This window comes from Miscanthus floridulus, chromosome 3 (assembly GCF_019320115.1).
Source record: "Miscanthus floridulus cultivar M001 chromosome 3, ASM1932011v1, whole genome shotgun sequence".
Classification (NCBI taxonomy): Eukaryota; Viridiplantae; Streptophyta; class Magnoliopsida; order Poales; family Poaceae; genus Miscanthus; species Miscanthus floridulus.
In genome coordinates this window covers 115,889,034-115,904,620 of record NC_089582.1, presented here as the reverse complement: position 1 = coordinate 115,904,620, position 15,587 = coordinate 115,889,034, and the positions used below count along the sequence as shown (strand labels likewise).

The 15,587-nt window shown below is 45.9% G+C and overlaps 2 protein-coding genes across 2 annotated transcripts; both read left to right on the top strand.

Moving 5' to 3' along the window:
• The first annotated feature begins 882 nt into the window (after positions 1-882).
• On the top strand, positions 883-8,040 carry LOC136542156 (flowering time control protein FPA-like). The gene is made up of 6 exons (XM_066534464.1): positions 883-1,401; positions 2,047-2,289; positions 2,385-2,462; positions 2,558-3,297; positions 3,392-4,749; positions 7,781-8,040. Exons 1-5 carry the CDS (start codon positions 1,045-1,047, stop codon positions 4,728-4,730), a joined length of 2,757 nt encoding a protein of 918 aa, XP_066390561.1. The 5' UTR covers positions 883-1,044; the 3' UTR covers positions 4,731-4,749; positions 7,781-8,040.
• A 1,271-nt stretch (positions 8,041-9,311) lies between these two features.
• Positions 9,312-15,433, top strand: LOC136542155 (transcription factor RF2a-like). Its single transcript, XM_066534462.1, has 4 exons — positions 9,312-10,949; positions 11,837-11,969; positions 13,465-13,549; positions 13,743-15,433. Exons 1-4 carry the CDS (start codon positions 10,390-10,392, stop codon positions 14,132-14,134), a joined length of 1,170 nt encoding a protein of 389 aa, XP_066390559.1. The 5' UTR covers positions 9,312-10,389; the 3' UTR covers positions 14,135-15,433.
• The last annotated feature ends 154 nt before the right edge of the window (positions 15,434-15,587 follow it).

The following is a 15,587-nucleotide window of genomic DNA, read 5'->3' as shown; positions in this document are numbered from 1 at the left end:
GCCTAGACTCTGAGGCGGTTGTGCTCCTACGGGCGACGCACGTAGGCGGCTGCGTCGGGCGGCGGCGCACGCTTGAGACTCCGGTCGATGGCGCGCGCAGGCGGTTGTTGCGGCCGACGGGCAACAGGGCAGCTGGGCCTCTGAGGCCGCGGCGGCCGACAGGGGCAAGCAACGGGCGGCCGTGGCCTGCGGGGCGGTGATGCAGCTGCTTCTACGCACTTCGGCCAGGGGCTCGCTGGGCGCCTGCTTCTCTGCTCCAAGCTTCTCGACGCCTGCTTCTCTACTCAGCATCTGCCTGCTTCTCTGCATCATGTCTAGGCTTCGGAGTCCAGCGACCAGATCCCGACCGGCGACAGCTGCTGCTGTGCTTCATCTTCAAGCTCCATCTAGGCATCCACGGCTCCACGACATGGCTAACGGTGAGCTTGTGTTCTATGCATATTATGTCTTTTTCAGCACTACCGAGTTACTGACAAATGGAGTGCTTTCTAGTTAAGACTATATTGGACATATGCGGATATGAAGAATTGAGTGCTAGAAAAACAATTGAACCGTAATTATTAATTATTAATATATCGGTTCAAACTATTTGTGATCGATTCAATTTGTCCGATCCAAAATAATAATGGAAAAAGTCTACTTAACCCCACCTTTCATATTTGGTGTACTTCACTCCCCAACTATGAAACCGTCTGTTTTACCCGCTGAACTTTCCAAAACCGTCTATTTTACCCTGGGCGGTTTTTCTGACGGCGGTTTGTTACAGTAACAACGGGTTTGCTACAGTACCAATGGATTTGCTACAGTCAGATGGTTCGGGGGTAAAACAGACGATTAGGGAGTGAAGTAGACAAATATAAAAGATGGGGTTAAGTAACTCCGACGGTTCAACTGGGTTAGAACAGTGAACGGACGGCCTCGCCGCTAGGATGTCCGGTCCTGTAATAACTTTGCTCGAGAGCCCTCGTGCTCGCGTGCAGGTCCAACCCAAATTCCCCGTGCGCTAGGGTTCCCGCGACCGCCTCCCTATCCGCCGCTCCGGCGATGTCGTCGGAGCCTCCGCCCGCGGAATCCCCCCAGGCGCACGCCTCCGGCTCCGGCTTCGGCTCCGGATCTGGCTCGCCTTCGAAGGACGCCGTCGGCACTGAGGGCGGCGCCGCTGCGGGGGGCCCGGCGACGAACACGCTCTGGGTGGGCAACCTGCCCCTGCACGTGACCGAGGGCGATTTGTTGGCGCTGTTCGGGCCGTACGGCGCGCTCGATTGCGCTCTCGCACGAGCCGGATCTCGCAGCTACGCGTTCGTCCTCTTCCGTTCCCCAGCCGAGGCTCGCGCAGCCGTCGAGGCCACCCGGGGTGAAAAGGTCAAGGGGGCCGCCATGCGCACCGAGTTCGCGCGGCCGGTAATTTAGTTCCTTCTGCCCCAAGCTGGGATCTGCTCCCTCCTGCGCTAGATTTTTTTTTTTATTGAATGAAAATAAAGAACCCCCGCCCTAGATTTATCCGGCTGCTTATTGCGATTTGTGTCCGCGACGCCACGTGATACCCCCCCCCCCCCCCTCGCCCCCCTCCCCCCCCCCCCCCCCCCCCCCCCCCCCCCCCCCCCCCCCCCCCCCCGCTAGCTAGGGTTTATAGGTCCGCCTATTTATTGTGATGGCAGATATCGATCTGGAATTTGTAGCTGCTGATGAAAATGCTACACCGACAATTTTGGTCGAGGATACTGGCCGTATGCAATGTTTATCTATTTGCAATCTGGCTGATTAGGTCCTTATTCTATATTATATTAGAAGATGCTCCTTTCCTTGCAAATTTCTTACACAGTAGTGCTCGGCCCGATGATTCATGCAAAAATGCAGGATGATGCAGTTTTATGCTACTAAGGATCTGACTTGTTTTGAAGATTCAGTGTGCAATGTGTTTGTCATGGTTTAATTTTAAGTTATAGGGTCCTGTGTGTTTCCATGTTTTTGTTGGAATCTGAGACTGAGTACCATGCGATCATGTCTTTATAAGATTTTGTTTGTTGTTTTGGTTTTTATATATAGGCTAAAGCTGTTAGGAATCTGTGGGTTGGTGGCATTAGCCCATCGGTTTCAAAGGAGGAGCTTGAGGAGGAGTTTCAAAAGTTCGGAAAAGTTGAAGGTGTTGCATTCTCCCAAGATCAGACTTCAGCGTACATTGATTTTGAGAAGCTTGAAGATGCAATTTCTGCTCACAGAGCCTTGAATGGAAAAACTTTAGGTGGCAAGGAATTGTGTGTTGATTTCCAGAGGTCGAAGGGAAGAGCGGTGTGTATCCATAGTGTTGGCTGGATTTGTATTTCCTCTGTTAAAATTTTATAGTGGATTTTCTTGTTACAACTTGTTTGTACTGATTTGTATAGGAATGGTCAGAAGCTAGCAGCTTCAATGGTAGAGTATCAGGGCCAGTGGGTGATAAGAGAGGCAGTGGCCCTCCAAAGGTGCACTGTTTAGATATGTAGACATCTGTTGTGTCGTTGGTGATTCTCATTCATCTGCTGATGTTGCTTACTATCATGTTCTGTTTACCTGGCAGGGTTCTGCTGGAATACGGATGCGAGAAGCACAACCTACCAATGTTCTCTGGGTTGGTTTTCCAGGTGCTTATAAAGTCATTAATGAGGAGACACTTAAGCAAGCCATGTCAGCATTTGGTGTCGTTACAAAGATAAAAATTTTCCAGACAAGGCAGTATGCTTTTGTTGAGTTTGCAAATGTTGCGGACGCTTATAATGCTAAGATGAATCTAGATGGTCATCTTTTCAATGATCCTAGGATTCAGATTCTTTTCTCAAACAGTGAGCTCGCACCAAACAAATTGGATAACCCCACATCGGCTGCTGGATTTCCTAGATCAGAAATGTATTCCAGTGATGGCCGTCAAGGCCCTGGTATTGGCAGTGGAACTTTGCAAGGGTATGATCCACCAAGAGGAGGAAGATCAAGATATTACGATTATGGGGGTATGCCTACTCCAGGTGGTATCCTTTCTCAACCTGAATCATTTGACCCAAGAGAAGCAAAAAGAATGAGGCTCGATGCTGGTGCTGACCCTCATCTAAGGGCAGGCAGCGCAGGTCTTTATTCTGCTGGGTACTGTCATCAGGGCAGTTCTGTGCATGCTGAGGGAAGCTCAACTCCTGTTATTCGAGTCCGGGGCACAGTGCATCGAACATCATACATTGATCACTGTTGGCGTGGCAGTATTGCCAAAGGTGGATCCCCTGTTTGTTGTGCTCGTTGTTTGCCTATAACAAAGGGCAGTGACATACCTCTGTAAGTCCAAACATCGTTGCACAAATATTTGTTCTGTTATATAAAGTTGAATTGTGTATATTAATGATCTTACTCTGCTATTTAAACTTTGCAGACCGGACGTTATGAATTGCTCAGCTCGGACTGGTTTGGATATGCTGGCAAAGCACTATGCAGATGCCACTGGATTTGACATTGTCTTTTTCTTACCAGATAGTGAAGATGATTTCGTTTCTTATACTGAGTTCTTGCGCTACCTGGGCTCAAAAAGCCGGGCAGGGGTTGTAAAAGTTGATGCTGGGACTACTTTGTTTTTGGTGCCACCATCAGATTTCCTAACAAATGTGTTACAAGTTGATGGTCCAGAGCGCCTTTATGGTGTGGTATTGCACATTCCACAAATCTCTGCTGCTGCTGCACTGAGGCCACAGTTAACTGGGACAGAACAGCAACCTTACTATGATGAAAGGGAAACTCTGCCTACACAAAGAAAGTATAGTATCATTTCTCCTAACGACAGTGGCCACGTTGATGCTGATTATCGAGCATCTTTGCATGAAGATTCAATGCATCGTTTGGGGCATATTCCTGGAAGGCCTCGGGTGGATGAAGGCCAAGCAGTCCAGCCAGCTCTTGCAGGTTTTCCTGCTAATCAAGCAACTGCGCTGCAAGTTCAATCTTCGCTCAAGCCTGACATTATGGCTACTTTAGCAAAACTTCTGCCTAGTGTGCAATCACCGCTGGTAAGTGGTCAGATGAATGCTACAGACAGACCATCACAGATGCAGGATCCATCTATGCTTTCGAAAGTATGGATTCCTGAAAACCAAGTTACTGCTTCAAATTCATCCGTTGGGCAAATTGCCAATGTTCAGCATCCAGGACAGCAGTTTAGCAGGCAAGCTTCAGCTGCTCATTTGACAAACTATGGGAACATGGTGAGTGCTCAGGAGCGCTCAATACAGCATACTGCTTACAACCCTGAAGTTGCTTTGAACTTACCACAACCACCTCCACTTCCAACAGTACCACACAGTTCTGCTACATTACCATCTCAAGGTGGACACAGTTTGCCCACACAGACAAACCAGCAACTGTATCAGCCAGAGCAGTATTATGTGCCCCAAAGCAACTATGGTCCATTAGCTCCGGCTAGCCATTCTAACCTTCAAATCAGTAACACTAACAACCCCACCCCTACCATTCCACAAGTGAACCCTGGACCTCCAATAAATAATCAGATCGGGAATTTGGTCCAGCTCCAGCATTCTATGCCACTGCATGTTGATAGAGCAAGTCAGGATTTCTCTTCTCAGGGGCAACAGCAAAATCTTGGTCCTGGTGCTGCACAAGCTCCCGAGGAGGATAAAAGCAAGAAGTACCAGGCGACACTCCAGTTAGCCCAAAATCTACTGCTTCAGTTACAGCAGCGCGGATCTGGAAATCAATCCTGAGACCTAATTATTGCTTCAGGTAAGTGCACCTCTTCATTTAATATTTATGTTGTTTGCTATATCTTATCTGCTTGTGCAAGGTTCATCTAATTATTGTTAACCTAATCCTAACACTAGCTTGCATTTGGTAAGTTCAAAATGTAATTCAATGAAATGAGTTTGTTTTAAACAAAATGGCCATTGTTTGCCGTCTCAAGATTGTGTTAGGTTGGCTTAGAATTTATAGAGACAACACACAATTAACACTGAAACATTAGAACAAGGTTTAATCTTAGACATTCATTTCCTAGTCAAGTAAGGCCAGTATGCACACTTGATTTTAGTTTTATTTGCTTGCATAACACATCTCTTGCCAGTTTGCTTGCATGATATGTTGACATCTGTGTATTCTTTCTTGACTGCCTTGCTAAATCTGATCTGCACAGTTCCTTGGTAGTCTAGTGAGAGTTTCAGCATTACAGTAAAACAGTAGATAAAGTAGTCATCACTGTTAAAACACCACGTTGCTTACATGAGGCAATATTAGATCTCTAATTGATTAATGTATGGACATCTTTAATGTAATGGTTTTATGATATCTATACTTGAGAAGCAGTGAGGATACCTTGAAACAAAATGAAACAAAAAGCTTTCTTCACCAGCTTTAACGCAGTTCTTGGTTCTCGTGGTAAAGTGGGAGTACCATTTCTCACACTACGATGAGAAACCATGCTACAGTATGGTGATTCGTCTACTGCGAACCCTGCTGTCTTCTGCGAGACTCGGTTTAGACCCCCTGCTGCTTTCTTCTATGTAGCACCGGACATCTTTCGTAACCAATAACACACTCAACAACGCCTTACAGTGATGTTCTGTTATCCAAATCACCATGGCCGGGTAGTATTCGTCCTTGGCATACCACAAGCCTCGTTTCAGCCGAACAAAAAAACTGTCATTCACGAGCCAAATGACAAAACGACAATGAAACGGTGAACATTGTGGTTAAACATCGACTGAAATCGCCTGGCTGCTAGTGATTTCTTTGTTGATCCATGAGCTACGTTGGATTCTCCAATTCCCCTTTATCATACCTTTTGCTTGTTATTACATGCAAACTGGCATGTGGCATTTGATAGCAGCCCGCAGCGCCAGCTGCAATCACTTGCCTGCCTCTGTTTTCATGTAGCTAGTTCATTTGCGCATCGATGGACTTGTAGGATAAGTGCATTAAACGGAGTATAATGGAGCATCGGGGCCATCGATCGTAGGGGCGGCGATTATCCATAATGAGCTTGTCAATACAAACATTTCAGCGCCTCACTCATCGATGTTGAGTACTCCCTAGGAAATGAAGCAAAACTATGCATTACTGGTTTGCATCCTGTGCCTGTAGCGTATGACGCTTTCGTCTCGACGCCATCGCGAATGCTTTAATTATTCGCTCGCTCCATGTGTCCCAATCCCCTAAAGCGCGCCGGCCTTAACAGCCCTGATCGCGCTTATAAACCGTAATTTTTCAGCCAATGAATAGTATTTTTTTTTCACAACAAATTAGCCAACGGTACTTTCAGTCATGCTTATCGGCAAAGTGAACAGGGTGAGCTTATTACGCACCAGTGGTAGAAAATCTTCGAAGCTGTGACGCAGGTTTGTTCGCTCCAGGCCTGCGTACAAACAATGCAGTGCGCAGTGCGTGCAGCCTAGGTTTATTCGAGGGTCCTCGTCTACCAACAGAATTAAACGCTTGATTGGTTTGTGGCTAAAATTTGCTGTGCTAAGGATTTGGCAAGCCAAAGTTGGGTAAAATTTTTGCCATGGATTTGGCAAGCAAAATATGAGAGATTGGCAAGTTTTGGTAGCAAACCAAACAATAGGGCTTATCACATGTTCGGCTCGTCATGTTTTTTCTTTTACGTCAGGAGTACGAGGAAATACTTGGCCCGGCTTCTCTCGCTGAACAGTGAACACATTCTTACACGTTCTGCAAGCGGGCCATCACTGGCACGCTTCGCTTCCGCTACTCGTGCGTGCGAACATCTTCGTTCTGTCGATGCTCACATGGTGACACGTACACGTTTACTGTTTGATCGATGGTCAATGAACCCATGACACGTATTATTCGACGCACGGGTTCGATAGACACGCTTGGTCGGCGTCTGGGTGGACGACGACGACGAGTTGATACCGCACGCGGTCGAGCTTGTGTCGATGGTTCTCTCGCTTTGTTTTATTAATTAAAAGCAGTATTAGTATAGAGAGAGTGAAAGTACAGCGGGCAAAGTTAAGATGATAGACTCGTTTTCTTTTAATAACTGGGTAAAAAGATAGAGGAGAGGGAATAGAATTCGGATAACAGCCATTCTCTATAAATCGCTTTCGCTCTCTCCTTGTCGCTGAAAGTTCCTTTTATCTCCGATGTGCTAGTGTCCCTTGGCGGTCCAAAGTCAAGCTGGGCTGAATCGTGGGGCGCTTGACCCATACGGTTAGGATTTTGTTCCGATTTCCAACATTTTCTGTTAGGCAAACACAAATTGCTTGAACTTCTCATTCCACGTTTATCCTCGAACTAGCTCCTAAAACTATGAAAGGCTTCAGTCCGGCAGTAGTGTAACTTTTGTCATGCGTTTCCTGCACTACACTCGTTTAAGCCTGGTTTAGTTTCTTCTCCTAGAGTCTAGTCCGACACGTGTATAGAGTATTAAATATAGACAAAAAAATAACTAATTACACAGATTACGACTACTTTGCGAGACGAATTTTTTAAGCCTAATTAACCCATGTTTTGACAATGTGGTGCTACAGTAAACATATGCTAAAGACGGATTAATTAGGCTTAATAAATTCGTCTCGTGGATTAAGAGAACTTGTGTAATTTATTTTATTATTATTATCCGAACACTCCCATATGATACCCAACTCGACGTGACATCTCTAAACTTTAGCTGCTGGATTTAAACATCACCTAAATAATATGCAACTTATGTATGCGTTTAATACTCGTTTCGTTATTTACTATCCACCTGCAAGTCAGATTCTTCAGCGTCATATTCCTGACAAAAACGATTGTGTAGGTACCGCAAGTCTCACCTCAGCCGGTCTCAAACAAGGATGCAGCGCACAACGGAAGCGGCCCATGGTGTCAGTCCGTTAGCCTACTACGCCTACCCACCCCAGTTCTGCCTTTTTAAAGACAGACATTACCAGAAAAGAATTTCTTTTTCTCCTTTTATTTTCCATGTATCTGATGTAGAATAATCCGGCCTGGATTTTGTACTCGGATGTTAACATGGTCTCGTGTTATATTATTATTTACTCCTTTGATTTGAAACCATATGCTATTGTGCTGTGTGCTGTGTACTTTTGCTGGTTGCTGATTCCAACAGAAGGGAAACTTGTTCAGAGACTCGAGTGGAATCATGTCTCGCGTAGCTGCGCTGGTGCGCTTGCGCATCGCGCCATAGTCGTAGTCCATGGGTTCGGTCGATGCCTCGCGCTCTCTTAACTGTGAAAACCTCAGCAACACTGCATGGATAATTGGATAAGAATGATCCAGTACCTCAGCAACACTGCATGGATAAAAACGGTCCAGTCGTAAGGGACACCACAAGTGGCAACAGCAACGACCGTTCACCCCCTAAACTCAACTAGGAGGACCTTTGTTATCATTTTTGGAAGCTTTTCAAAAAAATTTACCCGATTACATATTATTCCCTCTGTCCTGAAATACAATGCATTATGACTTCTAAAATTTGTACTGAGATATAATGCATTCTATGCGGTCTCCATGTCTAAATTTAGCAAAGTCTCGAAGCTATAATTTAAGAAGAAACACCTTAATTGGGTTTAATCTATACCTGTATGCATCATTTGAGTATTATATAGAGTTGTCTTAATATTTTAAGAATGCATTGTAATATAGGACATAGAGAGTAGAAAATTGCTTTCCCTCCCTTTCTCTTCGTGGTCCAGCCTTTTGAAGCACTGCTCCTATCCTCTCTCTTCTTTCGAACGTAGCAGTGTAGGATGTCGAGGGCTGAGGCTAACCGTGAAGCATTGCACTCGTCAAAGAGCTCCATGTCCTTTGCAGCTTAGTAGTTGCTCGAGCTTTGGAGCTCAAGCCTAAGGACCCATGTCGCTTAAGGTACAAGCCACATAGATCTAGTCGTTGCCCCCTCCAAGCTGCTCAAGCTATGGCCTATGGCGCGCATAGTCGGCACCGTCGCTCCACTGTGTTAGCACGGGTTCACCAAGTTGGATGAGCCAACTGAACCGACGCGCCCTGAAAGAAAGGGCTCCGTGCTGTGACTAGGTCGAGGGGTCGAGCCCATGGGTGATCTACTGATCACAACACGAGCCAACTCCGCCACCGTGCCATGCCTTAGTAAAAGCGGGTAGTGCTTTATCGAGATCATGCCTTGCTGTGTCAGACAACCATTTAGACATCTATAGGTCTTATTGGTTGTTTGCATTAGCCTTTGTCTAAATTTAGCCTTATATGGCATAACTTAAGCCAACATAAATATATGTAGTGTCTTGGTGTTTGGTTTATCTGCATAGATAAATCACATTTGATAAAATATATATTGGTTGTTTACATTTTGTTGCATGTATTCATCTTCATGTTCTTTTTTTTTCGCGATCACGCTCAAGAAACATATTTTTCATTATTAAGAGGGTAGCAACACAGGCACACGAGGCAAGCCATGGTTAGCCCAACCGAAGGGGAGGAACACAAAAGAACAGAGAAAACAGACGCTAGGGAGACTGAAGCTGCAATTACACGGTTACAATTTGCGACCAACGAAAGGGAAGCGGAGTTAACCTCCTGAAACCTGCCGCAAACCCAAAGACTTGCCATCATTGATCTTTGGCAGCAGCTGAGCCGGCATCGTTGCAAACCTATTGAACACGTGACTATTCCTTTCCTTCCAGATTAACTAGGGTACCAACATGAAACTAGGAACCACCCCAATCGGCAGCAACAACAGACTGTTCCACCAGCGCCGGTTGTGCCAGGGCAGGACGAAGCCTGGCCCAGACCTCACACGTATAGACGCGGGCAACAAGTAGATGGTCCATCGTCTTCGACTCCTGACGACAAAGGGCGCATAGGTCGCAGACTTACAATCATCTTCTTGTTCTAGTTGAGGTATCATCATCATGTTTCTAATAGAAAGTTTGAGAGATGAAAACATTTTATTTTTATATGCACATCGATTTGTGTAAACCTACCTTGTCTAATACGAACAGACTTTGTGTAAATCTGTATTATCTAATACGCCCGGATGGTACAACACTGCATTATCTAATATATGATCAGATCTCGCGTACTAGCTAAAAAAGCATTGCACATGCTTTAAGTACTATACAAACCTGCGTAAGAGTCAAGGACAACTACACTAGCAAACTGCACGCCGTGTACTTGTAGAATTCTTTTTCGCTTGTTGCAGGGATAAAGTGACAGACAGACGACACAGACAGACCTTGCCTCTCCAATCCTCTCGTCATTTCCTCTCGCTTCTGCTCGGTTGCAACCCAGCGCGGCAGCGCGTAGATCTTATTCTTGAACGAGAATTCTCCTCAAGCTCTCCGATTTCTGTTCTTGCGCCGCTTAGCAATTCAACCCCGAAATTCTTTTGCGGCGCAGTCTTCACCCGAATCTTGGGTCGTAGCCAAGAAGATGAACAAGGACAAGGCTCCGATGCCGGGAGATGGCGGCCCCAGCGACGGCTTGCCGCCGCAGTCCACGCGCCGTGCCGGGGCGCCGCCCTCGTCGTCGACCCCGCCGCTGGAGTACGACATCAGCCGCATGTCGGACTTCCCTACCCGGAGCACCGGCCACCGGCGTGCGCACTCCGAGATCCTGGGCCTCCCCGACGACCTCGACCTCAGCGCTCCCGGAGGCGGCGACGGACCGTCGCTGTCGGACGAGAACGACGAGGAGCTCTTCTCCATGTTCCTTGATGTGGACAAGCTGAACTCGTCGTGCGGGGCGTCGTCGGAGGCCGAGGCTGAGTCCTCGTCCGCCGCGGGTGGCGGCGGTGATGGGGCTGAGCTGGGCCACGCGCCCAGGCCGAGGCATCAGCACAGCCAGTCCATGGACGAGTCCATGTCGATCAAGGCGGAACAGCTGGTGGGGGCGCCGGGGATGGAGGGGATGTCGTCTGCAGAGGCCAAGAAAGCAGTGTCTGCGGCGAAACTGGCTGAGCTTGCTCTTGTTGACCCAAAGAGGGCTAAAAGGTCTGTTTTCTCACAGAATTGTATGTTTGTTCTTGTGAAATTTCATCTATTATGCAAAATTTTTTTGGGGTACTTGGTTCAGTTGGCCAGGTTTATTTTTAAAACAGATTTGGCTATGATGATTTAGAATTGGCTGCATTATTTGTTGGTCATTTTCATATCAAATGATTGCATCAGTAAATCCTGCCTTTGCTATATTCTTAGTAAAGGGAGGTTAGTGCAGTTGAACATTTTCACAGAACAGGTTGCGTGAGAGGCAAACTGGACTGTAGATGGTAGGTGAGACTGAGGGTGAAATTACATAGTGAACTTCAACTAAGAATCTGATTCTTAGGTTCAAAGAGCCAAAGACTGTATTGAGGGTTGCTTTGCACAAGTAGTATTGTGGGTGAAAATGTCTGATTCCCAGAGCTTCATGTTTGTTCTTGTGAAATTTCTTACATATAGTCCTTTTACATACAAATCAGTTCGGTTGGCCAGTCTTACTTTGAATGACTACATATCTGTTGGTCATTTCACATCAGACAATTGCATCTGGAAATCTTTCTCTGAGATCTTTAGCTAAGGGAAAATTTGCCATGTTATGTAGTTTGGAACTTTGAATGCATGGAAATGGTGTAAGTAATCAAGGTTTGCTTCATAGAGTGGATCAGGTTATAAGAAATATTGGCCATATTACAAGAAAGATAGGTCATGGTCAGGTGAGAGGAATAAGAAATATCGCATTCATACGGCCAAGCAATCAAAGAGTGCAAGTGTGATTTGTTCCCTCAGTTTTAGAGTCCTTCCATTGCCTCCTTTCAGAATGATCATTCTTCAAGATAAATTGAATTTTATGCTGTGAATAAGCACGCTTATACTGATTTATTATCGGTATCATTTGACAGGATTTGGGCTAATAGACAATCTGCTGCAAGATCGAAGGAAAGGAAGATGCGATATATTGCTGAACTTGAGTGCAAGGTGCAAACCCTGCAAACAGAAGCCACAACATTGTCGGCTCAGCTAGCATTGCTGCAGGTAGGCACTATTTCTCTGGAGCTCCCTTTTGGGTTCTTCCTGAGATCATCAAGGTTTAGGAACTGATAGACAGTTAATTTATACTGAAGAAGAATGATTTAAGAAACAAAACTGGCCACCGAGTCACTGGAACTCACAGTATGTGCTCGGGCCTGCAGTTGAGTAGTTGATGTGTGGTTCAAATTTTGTTAGATGCCTTAATATAATTCCATACAACGCAGCGCGGCTCCTGGCTCCCTGCTGACGCATGCGCGGGAACCCAGGACCTGTGTTCTGCACTTCCTGCTCTCATCAACATGTATTTTTAGGGATCTACTGCGGTCCACATTCATGACTTTTAATCCATACTATTTATTGCCTTGCCATATGCATGATAAGCATAGTTTGGGCGTTAGGCATAGTCGTTTGATTGCAAAATGCTTAAATGCTATTTAATTTTAATCCAAGGTGAAGTTATAGCTTTTTCATTGTCATAACTCGTAACCATAGGTAGTGTTTTTTGGGTGGTAACTTGGGAGTTTTGGAGAGATCAGGGGTTTGATCCTTGAATCCTTCCATATTTATGTCATACCAGCTGCCAGTTTCTTTTTGGGTGTGAACCAGCTCTCTGTTCTGTTTTAAAAGGCTGTGCTAAAGTAGAACTATCTGTTAAGGACCATTTGATCTGTCCAATATACTGTATCATTGTTCTCAGATGTTGCCATTTTTTTATATAAAATAGCATTGAGTAAATTTGCTTTCTTTATGGAAAGGAATGATGTTCCATCAATGAAAGATGTAATATTAGTACAATTGTACAAACACAAGTGGCATCGAGATATGTCCTTGCATTGCACAAAACACCACATTCATGTGGTTTACTACAGTAGAGCCACATGTGATGAGATATATCTTGGAAGGATCATTTTCTAAGTTGCGATATCTCATATCCCTGTGGTTTGAAACTATTGATCAAAGTAGGCCATAATGCCATGCTAGTTTTGGAATGGCTTGATGGTTTTGTGGGTATTACTTTCCTCCTTGTTATGAGTGAGACATAGCCTTTATCCCTTGTTAGGTCTTCATACCATTCACATAGTTACCAGAGTAATAGGAGGTGTTTGGTGTTCCCTATATGGCTATATGGATATAATGTTCAGAAAAAAAAAATGTTAGAGAGGCTATAATTTATACTAGTTTCTTATGTCACACAAGTGATCTTTTTATTCATTGTCATATTATCTTAATGATTGGACAGAACTATGCTGTGTACAGAAAAGTATGCCGTATTACAAAAGTTTTGACATCTTAAAGCTTAGTGAAATGAGGTCCTAACTTTAGCAATTTATCATTTTATATGGAGCATCATTCCTTTCTGGAGCTACCAATTAATATACAAAATACTTGTGGATCACACCTACATGCTTCACTATGCTCATGCGATTAATAACAGCTATTCTGCTCATTTACCTTGCTTTTGTTACTAACTGTTATTCTACTTTTGTTGCTATGTCAGAGAGACACTACTGGGCTAACAACCGAGAATAGTGAGTTGAAGATTCGCCTGCAGACCATGGAACAGCAAGTCCACTTACAAGATGGTAATATTCATTGGACCCTTGTGATTGATGGATTTTACCTTGTCCAACATTTTTATTATTAGGTCTACTGCAGTAACAGTTAATTTTTTGCATGCTACTAGTTTTTCCTACTTTTCCTATGCATGATGCCAGAGCCTGTGTGCATGAGAAATATATGAGCATAGTTCACTAGTTTTTGCTGTTCTTGTTGCAGCTTTGAATGACACACTGAAAGCAGAGGTCCAGCGACTGAAGGTGGCAACAGGACAGGTGGCCAATGGTGGTGGAGGGATGATGATGAACTTTGGTGCCATGCCACGCCCGTTTGGAGGCAACCAGCAGATGTTCCACAACAACCAAGCGATGCAATCCATGCTGGCGACGCACCAGCTGCAGCAGCTCCAGCTCCACTCCCAGCCTCAGCAGCAGTCACAACATTCTCAGCAGCAGCACCTGCACTCGCTGCAGGCGCAGCAGCAGCAGCAGCAACTGCACTCGCTGCAGGCGCAGCAGCTCCAGCAAGTGGCGAGGGACCTCAAGATGAAAGGGCATCTGGGCGGCCAAGGCCAGTGGGGCGATGGGAAGTCTGGGAGCAGCGGCAGCTAAGCTTTACTGGCACTGGAATTTTGGTGTACGTGGTGGTTAGGAGTGGAGATCCCTTGTTTTGGGATGTTGCTGTGCAAGTGTAGTTATCGTTAACTCAGTTATCTATCTATAGGCTCAGTTCAGCTTCAGTTTATCGTTAACTCGGTGATCTATAGGCTCAGGTCACCTGCAAGGCTGCAAACGTACTTCAGTTCAGAAACTCGGATGGTAACAGATGTTTATCTGGATTTTGTTTGTATCTGTTTGCTAGTTTAAGGGTAAAAATGGTTGGAATTTCAGGGTTTCAGATGAAATCTCCCGTCTCAGCCAGGTACTCTAGGTAGCACGGTACTGGATGTATTGCTATTGCATTTAGATATGTAGCCTGCCTTGGATGCAGTGGTGGTGTATCATTTAGAATTGTTGGACTCCTTGGTAATCGAGAATTGTTTGACTCTTCGGCGAAGAAACGAGAATTCCATTCTTTTTGGAACAGAGTTTGACTCTTCAGCAAAGAAGCGAGAATTCCATTCTTTTTGAACAGAGGGGGTATAATTCTAGAGTTTACATCACCAAATTAAAGAGCAGCATGCTTGAATACTAGTACTAGTGAGAACGATCCTGCTGCTTTAGCAGAACAACCATCAGGGTTCCTCGGTGAGCCTGCATTATCGCTGTATATATAGCTATCAACAGTTCTGTTGCGAGTTCAGTTCAGAACTTCAGGTCGATAGTCTCGGATGGTCCTGGATGAAATTTGGTTGCATCCTTTTCAATTTCCTAGATAAAGGTAGTCTCGGATGGTCCTGGATGGAATTTGGTTGGCCCTTTTCAATTGGACGAAAGTTAGGCGCGTTCTTCCTCCCTGCGCCGCGCTCCCTTCCTGCACTCGTCCTCGCCCCGCCGCACCGCCATCGAGCACCCCGCTGTCGTCCTCAACCCGCCCTCCTCCTCATCCTCGCCCCCGTCGCCGGCCTCTGCCCCCGCCGCTGGCTTCTTCTTCCTCTCCAGCACAGGTGCGGGCGCGGGTGTGTGCACGGCCTCCTCCTTTTTCTTCTCCGGCGCGGGCACGGTCTCCTTCCTCCTCTCCGTCAGGTGCGGGCGCGAGCGCACCCGTGAGCTCGCTCGGCGTGTGCGCGACGGGCTGTGTATAAACTTTGCGTTTTCAATTTGCTACTTGAAGGGGGCAAAATTGTTGGATTTTAGGGGTCTCACTCAGATGAAATATAATTTTTCATTTCACTTTGGTCAGGTAGTAGCCCTGTTTTTGGGGATACTACTAGCCTACACTGCCACGTGTCGACGCAGCAAGGTTCGCAGTTTGACGAGCCTGGCGGAGGAACGCCGCTGCCGACGCTGACCAAACGCAACCATTCGTTCGGCAAAAAAAAAAAAAAAAAAAAACGCGACTAATATCCTTGGTCGGGTTGGTGCGCGCCGGGTGCACCCGTCGGCGCCAAACTACCGTTTCTGG